This window comes from Lagopus muta, chromosome 4, assembly GCF_023343835.1.
Source record: "Lagopus muta isolate bLagMut1 chromosome 4, bLagMut1 primary, whole genome shotgun sequence".
NCBI lineage: Eukaryota > Metazoa > Chordata > Aves > Galliformes > Phasianidae > Lagopus > Lagopus muta.
In genome coordinates this window covers 57635018-57647651 of record NC_064436.1, presented here as the reverse complement: position 1 = coordinate 57647651, position 12634 = coordinate 57635018, and the positions used below count along the sequence as shown (strand labels likewise).

Below are 12634 nucleotides of genomic sequence, written 5' to 3'. Positions count from 1 at the left end.
TATACATTACTTGGAAGACTGTTTCTACAGGTTTTACTGTGTCCCAATCTTTCAGTGATAGAATCTTCATTCTCTTACCTGGCAGTGTAATCCTTTTCAAGTAGAAATCCAGTCCTATGGTTTGTTTGTATTGTTTTCCAAATGTTTCTTGGGCAAAACGCATGGCTAAGGACGTCTAAAACAGAACAATATCAAATTATTTGATAAATTTCAAACAGTATAAAGTTTGAAGTTAAACCAAGAAGCATGAAATACAGTTAAGCACTTGCTAAATCAATGCATGCTGACAGTGTTCAAGGATTTGTATTGTTACATAGATAGATTCAACACAACAAGAGGAGGCAGCAGTAGCCACCAAATTATACAGAAATCAGCAGACACATATTTCCTTGGCATTTAAATACACTGCAATTTCCATATCATAAAATATTACACAGATTCGAATGAGGTGCCATCAGTACACTCAACTTGACACAAATCTAAGTGACACTACTTCACTACCTATACTTAAACAGCTGGCTTTTGATAAATGGCCATTTCTCAAACAAGGGTCCATTCTGATGCAGAACACCCCAAACCCTGACCAGTTATTTTCTGGAGGGGAGGCTGTGGGAAAAGGAGATATCTGCACAACGGAGAGCCCCACAGGGGCTCCAAAGCAGGGCTGGATACCTGCCACTGCACACTGAGGACTCAGGATCAGCTACTACTGATGGCTAAGACAGAAGAAACTGCAAACACTTCAACAAAGAGAAGACTAAACCCACGTTTAAAATGCACATTTGCAGAATCATTCCTCTAGACAGAACTTTGGAAACTTATGCCTTCAATTTATATTATGTGGATTTACAAAAGTAGACCAATGCCCTGAAGGCATAGTAAAGAATCTGTTTTTACTACATACTGCTAAAAGGATACACAATTTCATGAATTAACAAAGCACAGCATTTCCATTCTTCCACTGGCAATTTAAGATCTCCGTGTAAAAAAATAAAAGCAACACAATCCAGAGTTAAGAAAATAGAAAACGCAATTACTGAGAAAATGAAAAGTTCATACTTGGAAAAATACATTAAATATGAACATCAGGTAGGTAACATAACCAACATCCAGTTAAAGACACATACTTTGAAATTTCTCCTTGACATGACATTCAAAATATAAGAAACAAAGCAACTGCAGAAAAATAGAAGATATTTTATGTATTTGCACATACAGAGAAGCTTGAGAGCTTCACAAAATCCTTATGCTACCTGAAAAAAAAACAAAACAAACAAACAAACCTCTAGATGGACAAAAAGGAACTCCTGCCAGATTTCAGTCCATCAAGACCTGAAGATGGGAGTCACGTCAGCTGTTATTAGAGATTGCTGTTAGAGTACATTTAGCTAAGAATGCAATAGTAAAATAGCACCAACAGTTCTAAAATAGCGAGAATAGGCGAGTTCTGTTAATGGACCTCTTGTAACAAAGATCGGAATTACGCTATTAATGTGTCAAACACACACAGGGAGAAAAGATAACTGACTCTTTTTGGCATGAAAACATGACCAGAAGAGCTAGGGCATTAAAGCTCAAGTATTAACAGGCAAACATGTATTCAACTACACAATTACCTGAGAAGTAAATAACAGGAGATACGCTGTTTTCAATCACATTCACATTCCTAGCACTGTCCACATACAATAAGTGGTATTTTGAGATGAGAAGATACGTTTAGGAAGTAATTAAAAAAATAAAAATAAATTAAAGATTATGTCAGCATTTTATTTACTTCATTGAATTCAAGCCTAAAGAGAATTAAAAATAAGTAAATGGGAGTGGGGAGAAGTAAACATGAACTTGTATGGCTATGGTTGTATATTTATATCACTCTGGAAAGGAAGACGACCACAGAGGATGAATCATGAGAAGATCGTTCTGCCTACAGCTATGTGACAGTAATACTGACATTACAGACAAAAAAAAAAAAAAAAAAATTCAAGACAAATTTATTCTGTAATATTCAATAAAATCAGTAGTGTTTATTTCTTAGATTTTTCTTAATGTCAACAATTAGCACTGCAGTATTATAAAGACATTATTCTTATCTGTCATGACCTTAAATATAAGAATAAGAACACCACAGAAAAATAAATACACCATATCCAGAGCACATTCTTCCTTCCCATAAAAGAATATCAGTATCCAGAGTGCAGATTAAAATATCATCTGGCTGTATCAGTGTTCCATTTTCTCCAAGATGCTAATTTGGATCCCCATTTAATAAGCAGCCACTCCCTTCTTGTTTTAAGGGCTCAGTAAATATTAGCTTTATCACTCTGTGACACTCAATATCCCCTGTGAGCTTCTAAGGGTCTTAGTAAAAATAAACAACATACATTCAATTAACAGTCAACCAATAAGAGCAGCAAGTTATCAACACTGCAGGCAACAGCTCCAACTCCTTCACAACAGCAAACAGCAAATCATCTCACGGCACATTCAGGTACAATTAATATGTAATGCAATGCAAGTAATCCCATCATCCTAAAACTGTTCTTTACCATGCTTCTCATGAAAGACTACATAACAGTTTTGCCTGTAAAGATGTGATTGTTATCATCTGTGTAAAACAAATTAAAGAATGGTTCAGCAGAACTGCAGCTTTAAAAACAAATGAGATGGTGAGAAAACTTTTTAAATAAGATTAGGTTCAATACAGGAACTCTCAGCCATTAATCCAGAGATCAGAAGATAACATGATACCAAGAAGGCCTTGGTCCACCACATCACTACTAAGCCAAGCAAGACATCACCTCTCCAAGTCAATGTGACTTTAGCCCAGTTTGATATGTTCACACATTTGCCTGAAGTATGGAAGAAAAAAAAAAAAAAAAAAAAAAAAAACCACCTTCATATGCTGTTCTGAATAGCAATGCAGCATTGAACCTGGTCTTACAACCACCATCCCCCCATCGACAACTAAACTTCTTTGACTTCTGACATGCAGTAACCAAGACAACAGTAAATATATACACACAAAAAATTACACCATTCTGAGGGTAAATACAACAGGATATTTGAGGAGTTTGGGAAATGAAGATACAAGGAAGGTACAGGCGAGATAAGAATTTCTTGTTTATATTTTTCCATGTCATCAACAGACTCTAGGAACTGTGCTGACATGCCATTCCTAAACACCTACTGACTCAGAAATAGGAATAGAAAAGAGAAGTATTAACAAAATAGCAGCAGAGCAGTAGAAGACAACAAGCAGTGATAGGCAGTTCTGACACTTACTATCAGCCTGACAAAGGCAATCCTTTGAATGAAATCCCATAGAGGAATGCTTTCAGGAAGTGAAACCAAAGGATTGCATCACTGTCATAAGTAATTAAAACCAAAGCCAAAATTGAATGGGATGCAAGCACGTAGTGCTGGAGCCACAAATCTCCATTCACATAACAACTTCACCAACCAGTTGAGAACCAAAAAGCAACATTTATCCATCCCTTTCCATCCTCCCTTCTCAAAGACCAAGCTGTTGATCTCCAAGCACAGCAATATTCATGTAGAATCTTAAGAATCTTAAGATAGGCAAAATGAAAATCTTAGTCTAAATAGAAAAATGTTTAAACTAATTCAAAAGCAAGTAATTGTCCCACACAGAATTTCTGACTGAGATCGGCCTAGCTCTGTGGGTTGGGGCACAAGAAGCCTTTTACAAGCAAAGGAAGCAGTCCTGTCATCTGAAGGTAAAGTCACTGCTAACTACTGATGAACCTTTGTTCACTGACATAGAGACTACCAGGACTTCTAAGGTCAGGCATTTATCTATTAAGACAGCTCCATCCACAAAGGACACTTGATGAAGTTTTCCATTTTCAAAATGGTACAGTGAAAATTTTTAGTCAACATTTACCAATATTTTGAGCATGACAAGATGACAAGATCCAGAATTAGCACAACACTTCGAGAAGGTATCCTAACAAATCCAAAAGCGATTAGGGACATCATTCCATATCCCAGCCTACGTTTCACTACATGTGAATACCTACAACAGGTTGAGTGTTATCTCCTTCATTTTCACCATCCACTAATGGAAGACATAAGGTGTTTCAGCCTCCATTTCCAAAGGATGGTAAACAGATGGAACCTCAGCCTCTCCCCTCCTCCCACAGCCCTGGTTTCAGGACCCTCTCTGCCCATGAATAGCTCCCAGATTTCATTCCAGAGGCCCAAAACTTTTTTCAGCAGTAGTAACCAGAACTGTTACCTATTCCAATAAAAGCCAGCCTGTGCATAGCGAGAGTAGGAACATGTGTGTGATAATGTCCTCTTTTTCTCCTCCAATCCATACTTGAACTGGTTTATTTTAATGGAAAAATCATTTTGGCTTGGAGAGAGTGAACTAAGGGCTTCTATACACAGCTTTAGTAATCTATGATCCTTCCCACCATCAGAAGCAAGGAACTAATTGCTATTGATAATTCTTGGATTCTTTGGCGCTATCACTGCTTCTGATTACAGATTTCTTTTGCTTTCCTAGTTTGTCTGTTTCATACACACACCAAAAAGTGTTCTCTTATTAATATCTCACTAACCAATCATTACCTTCCTCTGTTTTTCCTTTTGACAACTCAACATTTTCTTCTTATCTTCATTTTATTCTAATGCTTTTTCAGGTTTTACCGTCTCGCACTTCTTTCATTTCTTCCTCTCCTTACAACCTTGCCTCCTTCAAGCTTGTTCCAGCAGTGCTTACTCCTTGTTTTAAAACTTTAAGCATTCTATAATTATTCAAGCCACCACAAAATTAACAAATAACAACATCCATCCCTCACCTTGTGGAGGGAGAAATTCCTAGCTAGAGCAAACATAAATATTACCCTTAGCTCAGGACTGATTCTGATTTGTTTTAAAACTGCCACCAACACTTCTGCAGAACTTTAATCATACTGCTTCTAATTGATGTGAAGAAGAAAAGTTTTTCACCTTCAGCTTGCTGATGCACAAAGACGTCTTTCTATTTTTTTCCCTGGAGAACTGAAGCCCAGACAGCCCCAGATGGCCAAAAGGGAAGAAATAAAATATTTTTTAAAAGAGGCAGAGGGGAAGCAAGCAACGGAAAGAAGTCAAATCTGAAAAATCTCACACTAAACACACAATATGTGATATCTCAAAGATGTATTCCATTATTTCCTACACCTCTCTTCTCCAATGATCCCAATGACAGAAGAGAAAAAGCAATGTCTTGCATAGCAAATGAGAGGCTAGGTATGTATGTGTGCAAAGACCAGCTGTAAAACAGATGTGAGAAACAGGCTAGTCGAAAACATATAGAAATATGCATGTTTCAATATTTCAGCCAAATGAGTAGCCAACAAAGGAAAGGAACCTCAACAATTTAGTCTTCCAAGGTGCCTGAAATACTACTAGGCATGTTTTATCCTTCCACTTCAAAACCCAATCACTTCTTTATTTTACAAGATCTTACAATGAATCCATTATTGCATGTTTGCTGCTAGGCCATAAAGATGACTAGAAGAAGCCTCTATTACAGCATCATCTAGGGGGAACAGGAGGAAAAGCAGCCCACCACAACACAGCTGCTGCTCATGGAAAATAAGTTGCACTTGATGTGCAGGATTCCTGGAGCCAGCAGAGATTCAGTGAGTGGCAGCTCCAAACTGAAGGGTAGGAACCAGCGCAAATCAGCATCAAAACTCAAGAATGCTGGAAAATCCCTGTTTGGCAAGAGGTCATGCCACAGTATGCTGAGTGGGAGCAGTGAAAGGATTCTTCCATTTGAATGGAAAACTCCTGCGGAAAGCCATTCATGAAACAACACTCCAGCCATCACTCCCATGCATTTATTATTCTCTCATCACACATTCCACCTACTGCATCATACAAACACAACACTACCTCAAACTGCATTTCAAATGACTAAAGAAAAAAAAAAAAAAAAAGCTGTTATTGCTTCATAAAGCTCTGGTGAAGTAAGACAATCACACTCTCACAGCTTATTTCTGTTAAGGACGTGCAGCTCATTTAAATCACCTCAAGTAATCCTGCTTTCCATCTAAACTGCACAAGGCAAACTCCCCACATCCCTTCCTTATCAAAAATCAACAGCAAAGGTAAACCTGTGTTCTTAAAATACACAATCAAACAAGTACTTATGGGCGCATCTCACAAGAGGCCTCAGTCTCCCTATTACAATAGTTGCAATCACAACTGATCACGTTGTCGCATAAACACTGGCATACAGCTTTCATTCACAGACTGCTCCTAAACAACGCTTATGACGGCTACAGAAAGGAGAAAAAAAAAAAAAAAAAAAAAAAAAAAGAACCGAAATCTGCAGGCGGCTCGGAAAGAGCCCTGGAGCTGCGTTTCAGAGCGACGCAAAGCGCTGCGGGTGCCCCGTAGGCACGGAGCTTAGAACGGAGCTCGGCACAGAGCTCCGGGCCGAACCGAGAGCTCCGAACGCGCAGTTCCCCGGCAAACGGGAAAGCAGCTCTGAGCCGCTGTGTTTATTAAAGCTCAAGAGAAGAAGATTACAGCCGCGCACGCCCGCTCGTTGGCGAGCCTCGCCAGGAGAGCCGACGGTACCGAAACCTCACGGCGCGTTTCGCCGCCGCCGAGCGCAGAGCGGACGCGGAGCTGCACCCGGAGAGCGGCCTGAGCAGGGGGCGAGCAGGGGGCGACCGGAGGGTAGCCGGGGGGAGGAAGGCGGGGAGGCGGGCGTGGCACTGACCTTCCCTGCGGTGCCGTCCCCCAGCACCACGAGCTTGAGCTGGCGGTCTGGACTCTCCTCCTCCTCCGAGTCAGACATGCTCGCCGCGGGAAGAAGAAGGAGCGTGGGACGATCACGGAGCCGCCCGCGGCGCCCAGACTGGAGCCGCCATCTTCCCCCAGCGCGGCCGCCGTCGCTATGGGCTGCACCGGACGAAACCAACGAGAGACAGGAGGGAAGGGGGAGTGGATAAGAGACCGGCAGCCGCTGCGTGCACACGCAGGGGGCAGCCGCGATGCCTTCACTTTCACCCCCCCCCCCCCCCAGCAGGAGGGCCAGTGGCACAGCCCGGCGCCGCGCTCAGAACGGCAGTGGTTGGGCCCGGAGTGACGCCCCGCGCGGTAACTAAGGAGCACGGGTCAGAGGGCGCAGGGCGGAGCCAGGGCTGCCTCGGAGGACGGGGATGGGGGCCCTGGCGGCCCCGCCTGCGGGATTGGTGCGGGGTCGGGGGCGGCGGGACGGAACCGGCGAGGGGGGCTGCGTGGGGCTGGGGTTGGCTCCGGCTCCCGGCTGCTCCCCCGGCGCTGAGCTGTCCCCGTGCTGAGGGACGTGGCGTGTTATGCCGCGGGTCTGCTGGCGGTCAGAGCTGCCGGCGCCCGGCCCGAGAGATCTCGGTCCGGCGGTGCATCAGGTGTCACAGAGCTCTGAGTTAATAGCACTGTGCTCCTTTCTCACAGCCTTAATTCTGCCCAGTTTCAGGCACAGCCTTGAAAAATTATTGCTAGCTTCCTTTTTTATTTGTAAGGAGCAACAGACTTCCAAGAAAGTTACGTGAAAACCACTGCACTAAGGCTAACTCAGAGCTTTGCTCTCCCTTTGCAGCTTGAAACACTGCAGACAGAAGCTCCACCAGTATGCCATCACTGACCATGTTAGCCCAGGCTCCTTGTGCTGAGGGGGTGCCCACCCTTCATCCTGCAGCCTTCCATTAACCATTAACCTCCAGCAAAGGGCAGCTCTGAACCAGCCACCTTGAGAACTAGGAAAGGATGATTACAAATCTGCGTGATATGGTTTAGTGCTAGTAGTGGCAATGGTGATGAGGAGACGGTTGGATTAGATGACCTTATAGGTCATTTCCAACCTTGTGATTCTATAATTCTATGATTCTATGAAATAAGCAAGTCCTTGGGAGATTGCCTTTGCATACATTAAAGCTGTGATCTGTGACCCATTTTAACAGGTCTAGGAAATTTAGCAAGTCTTAATAGAACTAGCTGAATCTACTTGCGTGGCTAAGGCCCATTAAGTTGTTTGGTTGGGTTTTCACAGATTAATAAGATATGTAATATTTATAAAGAAATATTGTCCTGGCATAAAAAACAAGTACGACAGCAAGCATCACACCTTGTCTGGCCTATTTTCTCCAAGCTGCAGTTCAGCCATCTTTTACAGCTGTTTGTCTAACTTCCAAGAGCCTCCAGATAGTCATCAAAAACTGTGATGTCTCTATCTACTCAAAACTTTGCTATCCATATAGGTAAACAGTAATAAAACTTTAGCCCTAATCAAATTTTAAACCACTATGTTGTTATGCATGATGACCAGCAGTTTATAACCTCTACCTGACAGCAGCAGTATTTGAAAATTGTCTTCAGCCTTGTTTTTTGTAGACTAAACAACTCCCCCTCTTCCCATCGTTCCCTGGGTTGTCTTTACTGGACTTCTGATTATTCAAGTTGCTTTCCTTTGGCCCCTCTCCACTTACTTGAAGCGTTGTGCCAAAACCTGGATACAGTACTTTGGTTGAGTCCCTATGAGTGCTGAGTGGAAGTGTTACTTCATGTGTCTTGTATACCAGACTCCTGTTTACATATCCCAGTATGAGGTTTGCTTTCTTCACAGTATGACATTACTGACTCATACTGTTTCTGATTTACTAAAAAAAAAAAAAAAAAAAAAAAAAAAAAGTTCTGAATCCCCTTCTGTTATAAAAATGTCATTCACTTTAAGGTTTGAATTATTGAAGTATTTAAATATAGTTAATAAAAAAAATTAAAATTATTTATTTTAAATAAATAAATATTTAAATTCTACATGTCCCCATGTAATATCATCCTATATTTTTCAGGCTGCTCAAGCAATTTGTCATTATAACTTTATTCATAAACTTGTCCTCCAAAATGCATGCTATCCCATTATATCTGCTACCTTAAGAATCATGTTCTTTATTCCAGACTCTTCATGCATGCAATAATGCCAGATCACTGCACACCCATATGTGACACTCACATGCTTCCAATATGCCAGTAACAATTCTTTGTGTATGCTTTAAACAACTTGAACAAATGTGATAACATAAACCATGTAAATTATATTTACCTGATGCAATTCCAAACTAAGAGTATTTAAAACAACAGTGTATAACACCTGGATGAAAATCATTCCTCTTTCAGTCTGTCTCGGGTTTTCTGCTTGGAATGTTTGTGAGAAGTTTCCAATCTTACAAGTACACAGTCTTACTGACTCCTCAGTGGGATCATGATTCCTTATGCAAAGAAAATTACTCATGTGTTCATCTGTATGCAGAATTGAGGCCAAAAGCTTTCCCAGTGACATTGTTTAAAAAAGTGGAGAAAAGGCCCAAATTTCTAATGGAAAACCAGACAGACACACGTCTATGTCACTTTCTCATGCTTAAAAAAACAAATTAAGCATGTTACTCATCAAGTATTTTCCACTTTGAATCATTTTGAGCGTAATTTTACTGCAAGTTGTCCTAAGTAGGAATGTCATAGGATCAGCATCAGGGTACAGCCAAGTGGCATTTATCAGGAGGAAGGGCACTGGGGATGAATGTGGAATTTTCCTTGAAGACTCATCACATACAGGGCTGTTGTGCACTTACCACAAGGCTTTTAAAAGCTCTATACTTTTATCAGGACCGACCACTTATAAGCCAACGGGAATACTGGTGGAACGATCCCCACTCCAGCTGATTCTGCTGCAGTCTCCTTGAAAGTGAATAGAAAAATATGAATTTAAGGATTTTCAATTAAGCTACCTACAACTCATGAAGAAAAAGGACTTTTTTCTCTCCTTTCTCCAGAAGAGATGTTAATACCCATGCTCTCATAGCACAGGTTAGCAAGTAAAACACAAGCCAGGCTCCTCATTTTTATTACGGTTTTTCCACCAGGAGCTCAGCTTTATGTTTTCCCACATTGAGGACCACAGTTCAGTCATGGAACACCTTTGCATGCAGGTGCCACAGCCTTGCTGCTGCCTCAGCCCTTACAGAACTTTTGCTGGGTAAGCCAAGGCTCCAGCCCAGAGGGGAGAGCTGGGCTGCGTACCAAAATGGTCGCCCTGCACTGACAGAGCACACAGCACCTTTAAGGCGTGTGTCAGGAGGCACGAGGGTGTTACGGCCATTTTGGGCAGGTGCAGTTCACCTCACGATGGAAGGCTGTGACTGAGGGCAAGGCAGGAGGGAGCTGGTGTCACCCTTAAATACAAGAGAAATAAGATTTGCCCAGTGCTTTTGTGTGTGAGAGAGTTTTAGAGGGGTTCGGGGCTGAGTGTGCAAAAGTGGGACAGTCAGAGGAATGTGTTCCATGCCCAGTGTATTCTCCTTTGCAATATGACAAAGAAATGTCTGTGTTGTAATACGTGTCCCCAGAGTTAAGTTCATCCCAGTACACATTCATTTTTCCTCTAGAAAAACTCCTTTTTTTTTTTTTTTTAGCTTTGTCAACTTAAATGAGTGAACAGTATAGGAGGAGCTATTCCATCTCTGTTGTAGCATTCATGACCTTGTTTGTCCTGAGGCTGCATTGCTTATCTATTTAAATGAGTGCTTAGAAATTAAAGAATAATTTTGTAAATAAAAATGAAAAAATGACACAGGTAAAAACACACAATCAGACACCTCAGCCCAGAAGCCTTTTTGCATTTGTTAAGTGTATGAGTTACTTGTATTGCAAGTGTTAAGTGGTCAACTAAACTCCTTTTTCACTATGTTAAAAATCTGTGTATGAGACTGAATTATATATTTCTGAAATTGCATTCTTAACTAATTATTTTCTAAGCCTCAACAGATCTTTATAGCTGAAAAAAAGCTGGTCTTGGGCTACCTGATGCTCTAAACCTAAGGAAACATATGAGCAATGGTTGAGAAGTCTTGGGATTAACAGACTGAACACACTGCAGACCCTTTTATTCAGGATAGAAGTATGTTCATAATTTGAATTTTTTCTTCAGCATTTGTTTGGATGCTAAGAATGTTTGAGCATTGCTTTGGAATACTCTTTCTTGTAAGAGTACCTTAGTCATCCAACAATGTGGAAATTAAATGTATGATATTCAGTAAATAATCACTATTTAGATACTTTCTCTTTTGATATTAATTATACTCTCTGCATATTATATCTTATTCCATTATGAAGAAACATCACTAATAGTCCTGATCATACTTTCAGTGATAAAGTGGAAGTAATTTGAAAATCTCCAAATTAAATTTAATTTCTAAATATGAAGCTGATTGTAATCCCATTCTCAGTCACATTTTGGTGTATTACTCAGGCTGAGCATTTTCTATTGAATTAAATTCACTTCTGTATATGAAACCAAACTGTATGGAGAGTTTCCTATCTTTATACTTCAAATAAAAGGAGAGAATTTCAATTCCCTTACCTGATAGATCTCAGTCAGTGGACTCTTGGGTATGTGAAACACCTTTCAGGATTCCCTGAGAGGTTACTGAGAAAAACAAGCCAGATGTCAGAAGGTTTACGTGTAGTCAAAGTGGGATTTCACTTTCAGCTGAGACTTTCAGGTGTCTGTAAGTGAAGTCTGATTATTGCTACTGCAGCTGCTGGAGATTGCTACTTCATCTCCCGCCTTTATCAGCACAGAGTGAATTTAAAAAAAGAAAAAAATCTTCATTTAATCTGGTTATTTATTTTTCACTGCAAAATAAGCTAAAATCACTACATCCTTGGTAAATAGTTATAGCAAAAATTAATAAATTGTGTAATCCTTCCCTGCGTCAGAGCTGGGTTTACTCCTCCTAAATACTGGCACTAGGGGTGGGTCAACCTGAATGAGGTGGAAATATGGACTGATGGAAAAAGGAACAGCATGTGTGAGATCCTGCAACCTTTCTGCTATTCTCATCTGCACTGTGTCTTCAGCACTTGAGGGAACAACACATTTCTCTGTTTGATTGTCTGGGGGCCATGTCCTCTGTTACCAATACAAGATATTCCTTTTTGTTCTGCTATTTCTTCTTGTGCTTACGCACATACACACAGATTTCTTACTGTATTTCATTCATGTCAGGTTTTCTGTTTCAAATCCTTGCAGTTGAGATCCATGGACTCTCCTAATCTTCAAGATGGAAATTGCTATAATTGCTAATTGAATGAGGAGGACGTCCTTGAAAAGAAAAAGTGTTGCAGCAAAAGGTAGAAGGTGCATCAGTAAAAAATAACAATAGCAAATCTGTTATGTTGATCTTGCTACTATGCTGTGGAGCAGAATAGAAAATAGCTATTACTTTTCAATGTAGTAGAGATTTAAAAATATTTTTTATTAAGTTTCTTCTTCATTGGTATCATCTCTAACATCTTTGCCAGGTCATCTTTCTTATGTGCTGTTTGATTACTGTGCCTTGAGTCAGACTGAATGATTATTGCAGATGACTAGACTGGCAACTGAATGGAAATGGTAAATAATCATTTGTTTTTAATACACGTGAAAAACAGTTCCTACTCAAGTTAGAAATACTTGCTTTTGGAAGAGCATTCTTCCATTTTGCTTCTTGCTAACCCAAGGTCATTTAAGGAATAACTGTCTTAAGTGCTTGGTGATTACAGTGATGTAAATGTCTCTGGCCCAGACTCTGCA

General features: G+C 40.6%; 1 protein-coding gene across 3 annotated transcripts in view; it reads right to left on the bottom strand.

Moving 5' to 3' along the window:
* The window catches only part of RAB28 (RAB28, member RAS oncogene family), a 62399-nt gene extending 53888 nt beyond the window's left edge, over positions 1–8511 (bottom strand). For 2 of the 3 annotated variants that reach the window (XM_048942131.1, XM_048942130.1), the window contains exons 1-2: positions 6746–6927; positions 79–175 (exon numbers count right to left, since the gene is read on the bottom strand). In XM_048942131.1, coding sequence (XP_048798088.1) covers positions 79–175; positions 6746–6823 — 175 coding nt within the window. In that variant the 5' untranslated portion in view covers positions 6824–6927. Of the gene's footprint in view, positions 1–78; positions 176–6745; positions 6928–8492 lie in introns of those variants that run through there. The other variant, XM_048942129.1, reaches the window with a different exon arrangement.
* Positions 8512–12634: the final 4123 nt, after the last annotated feature.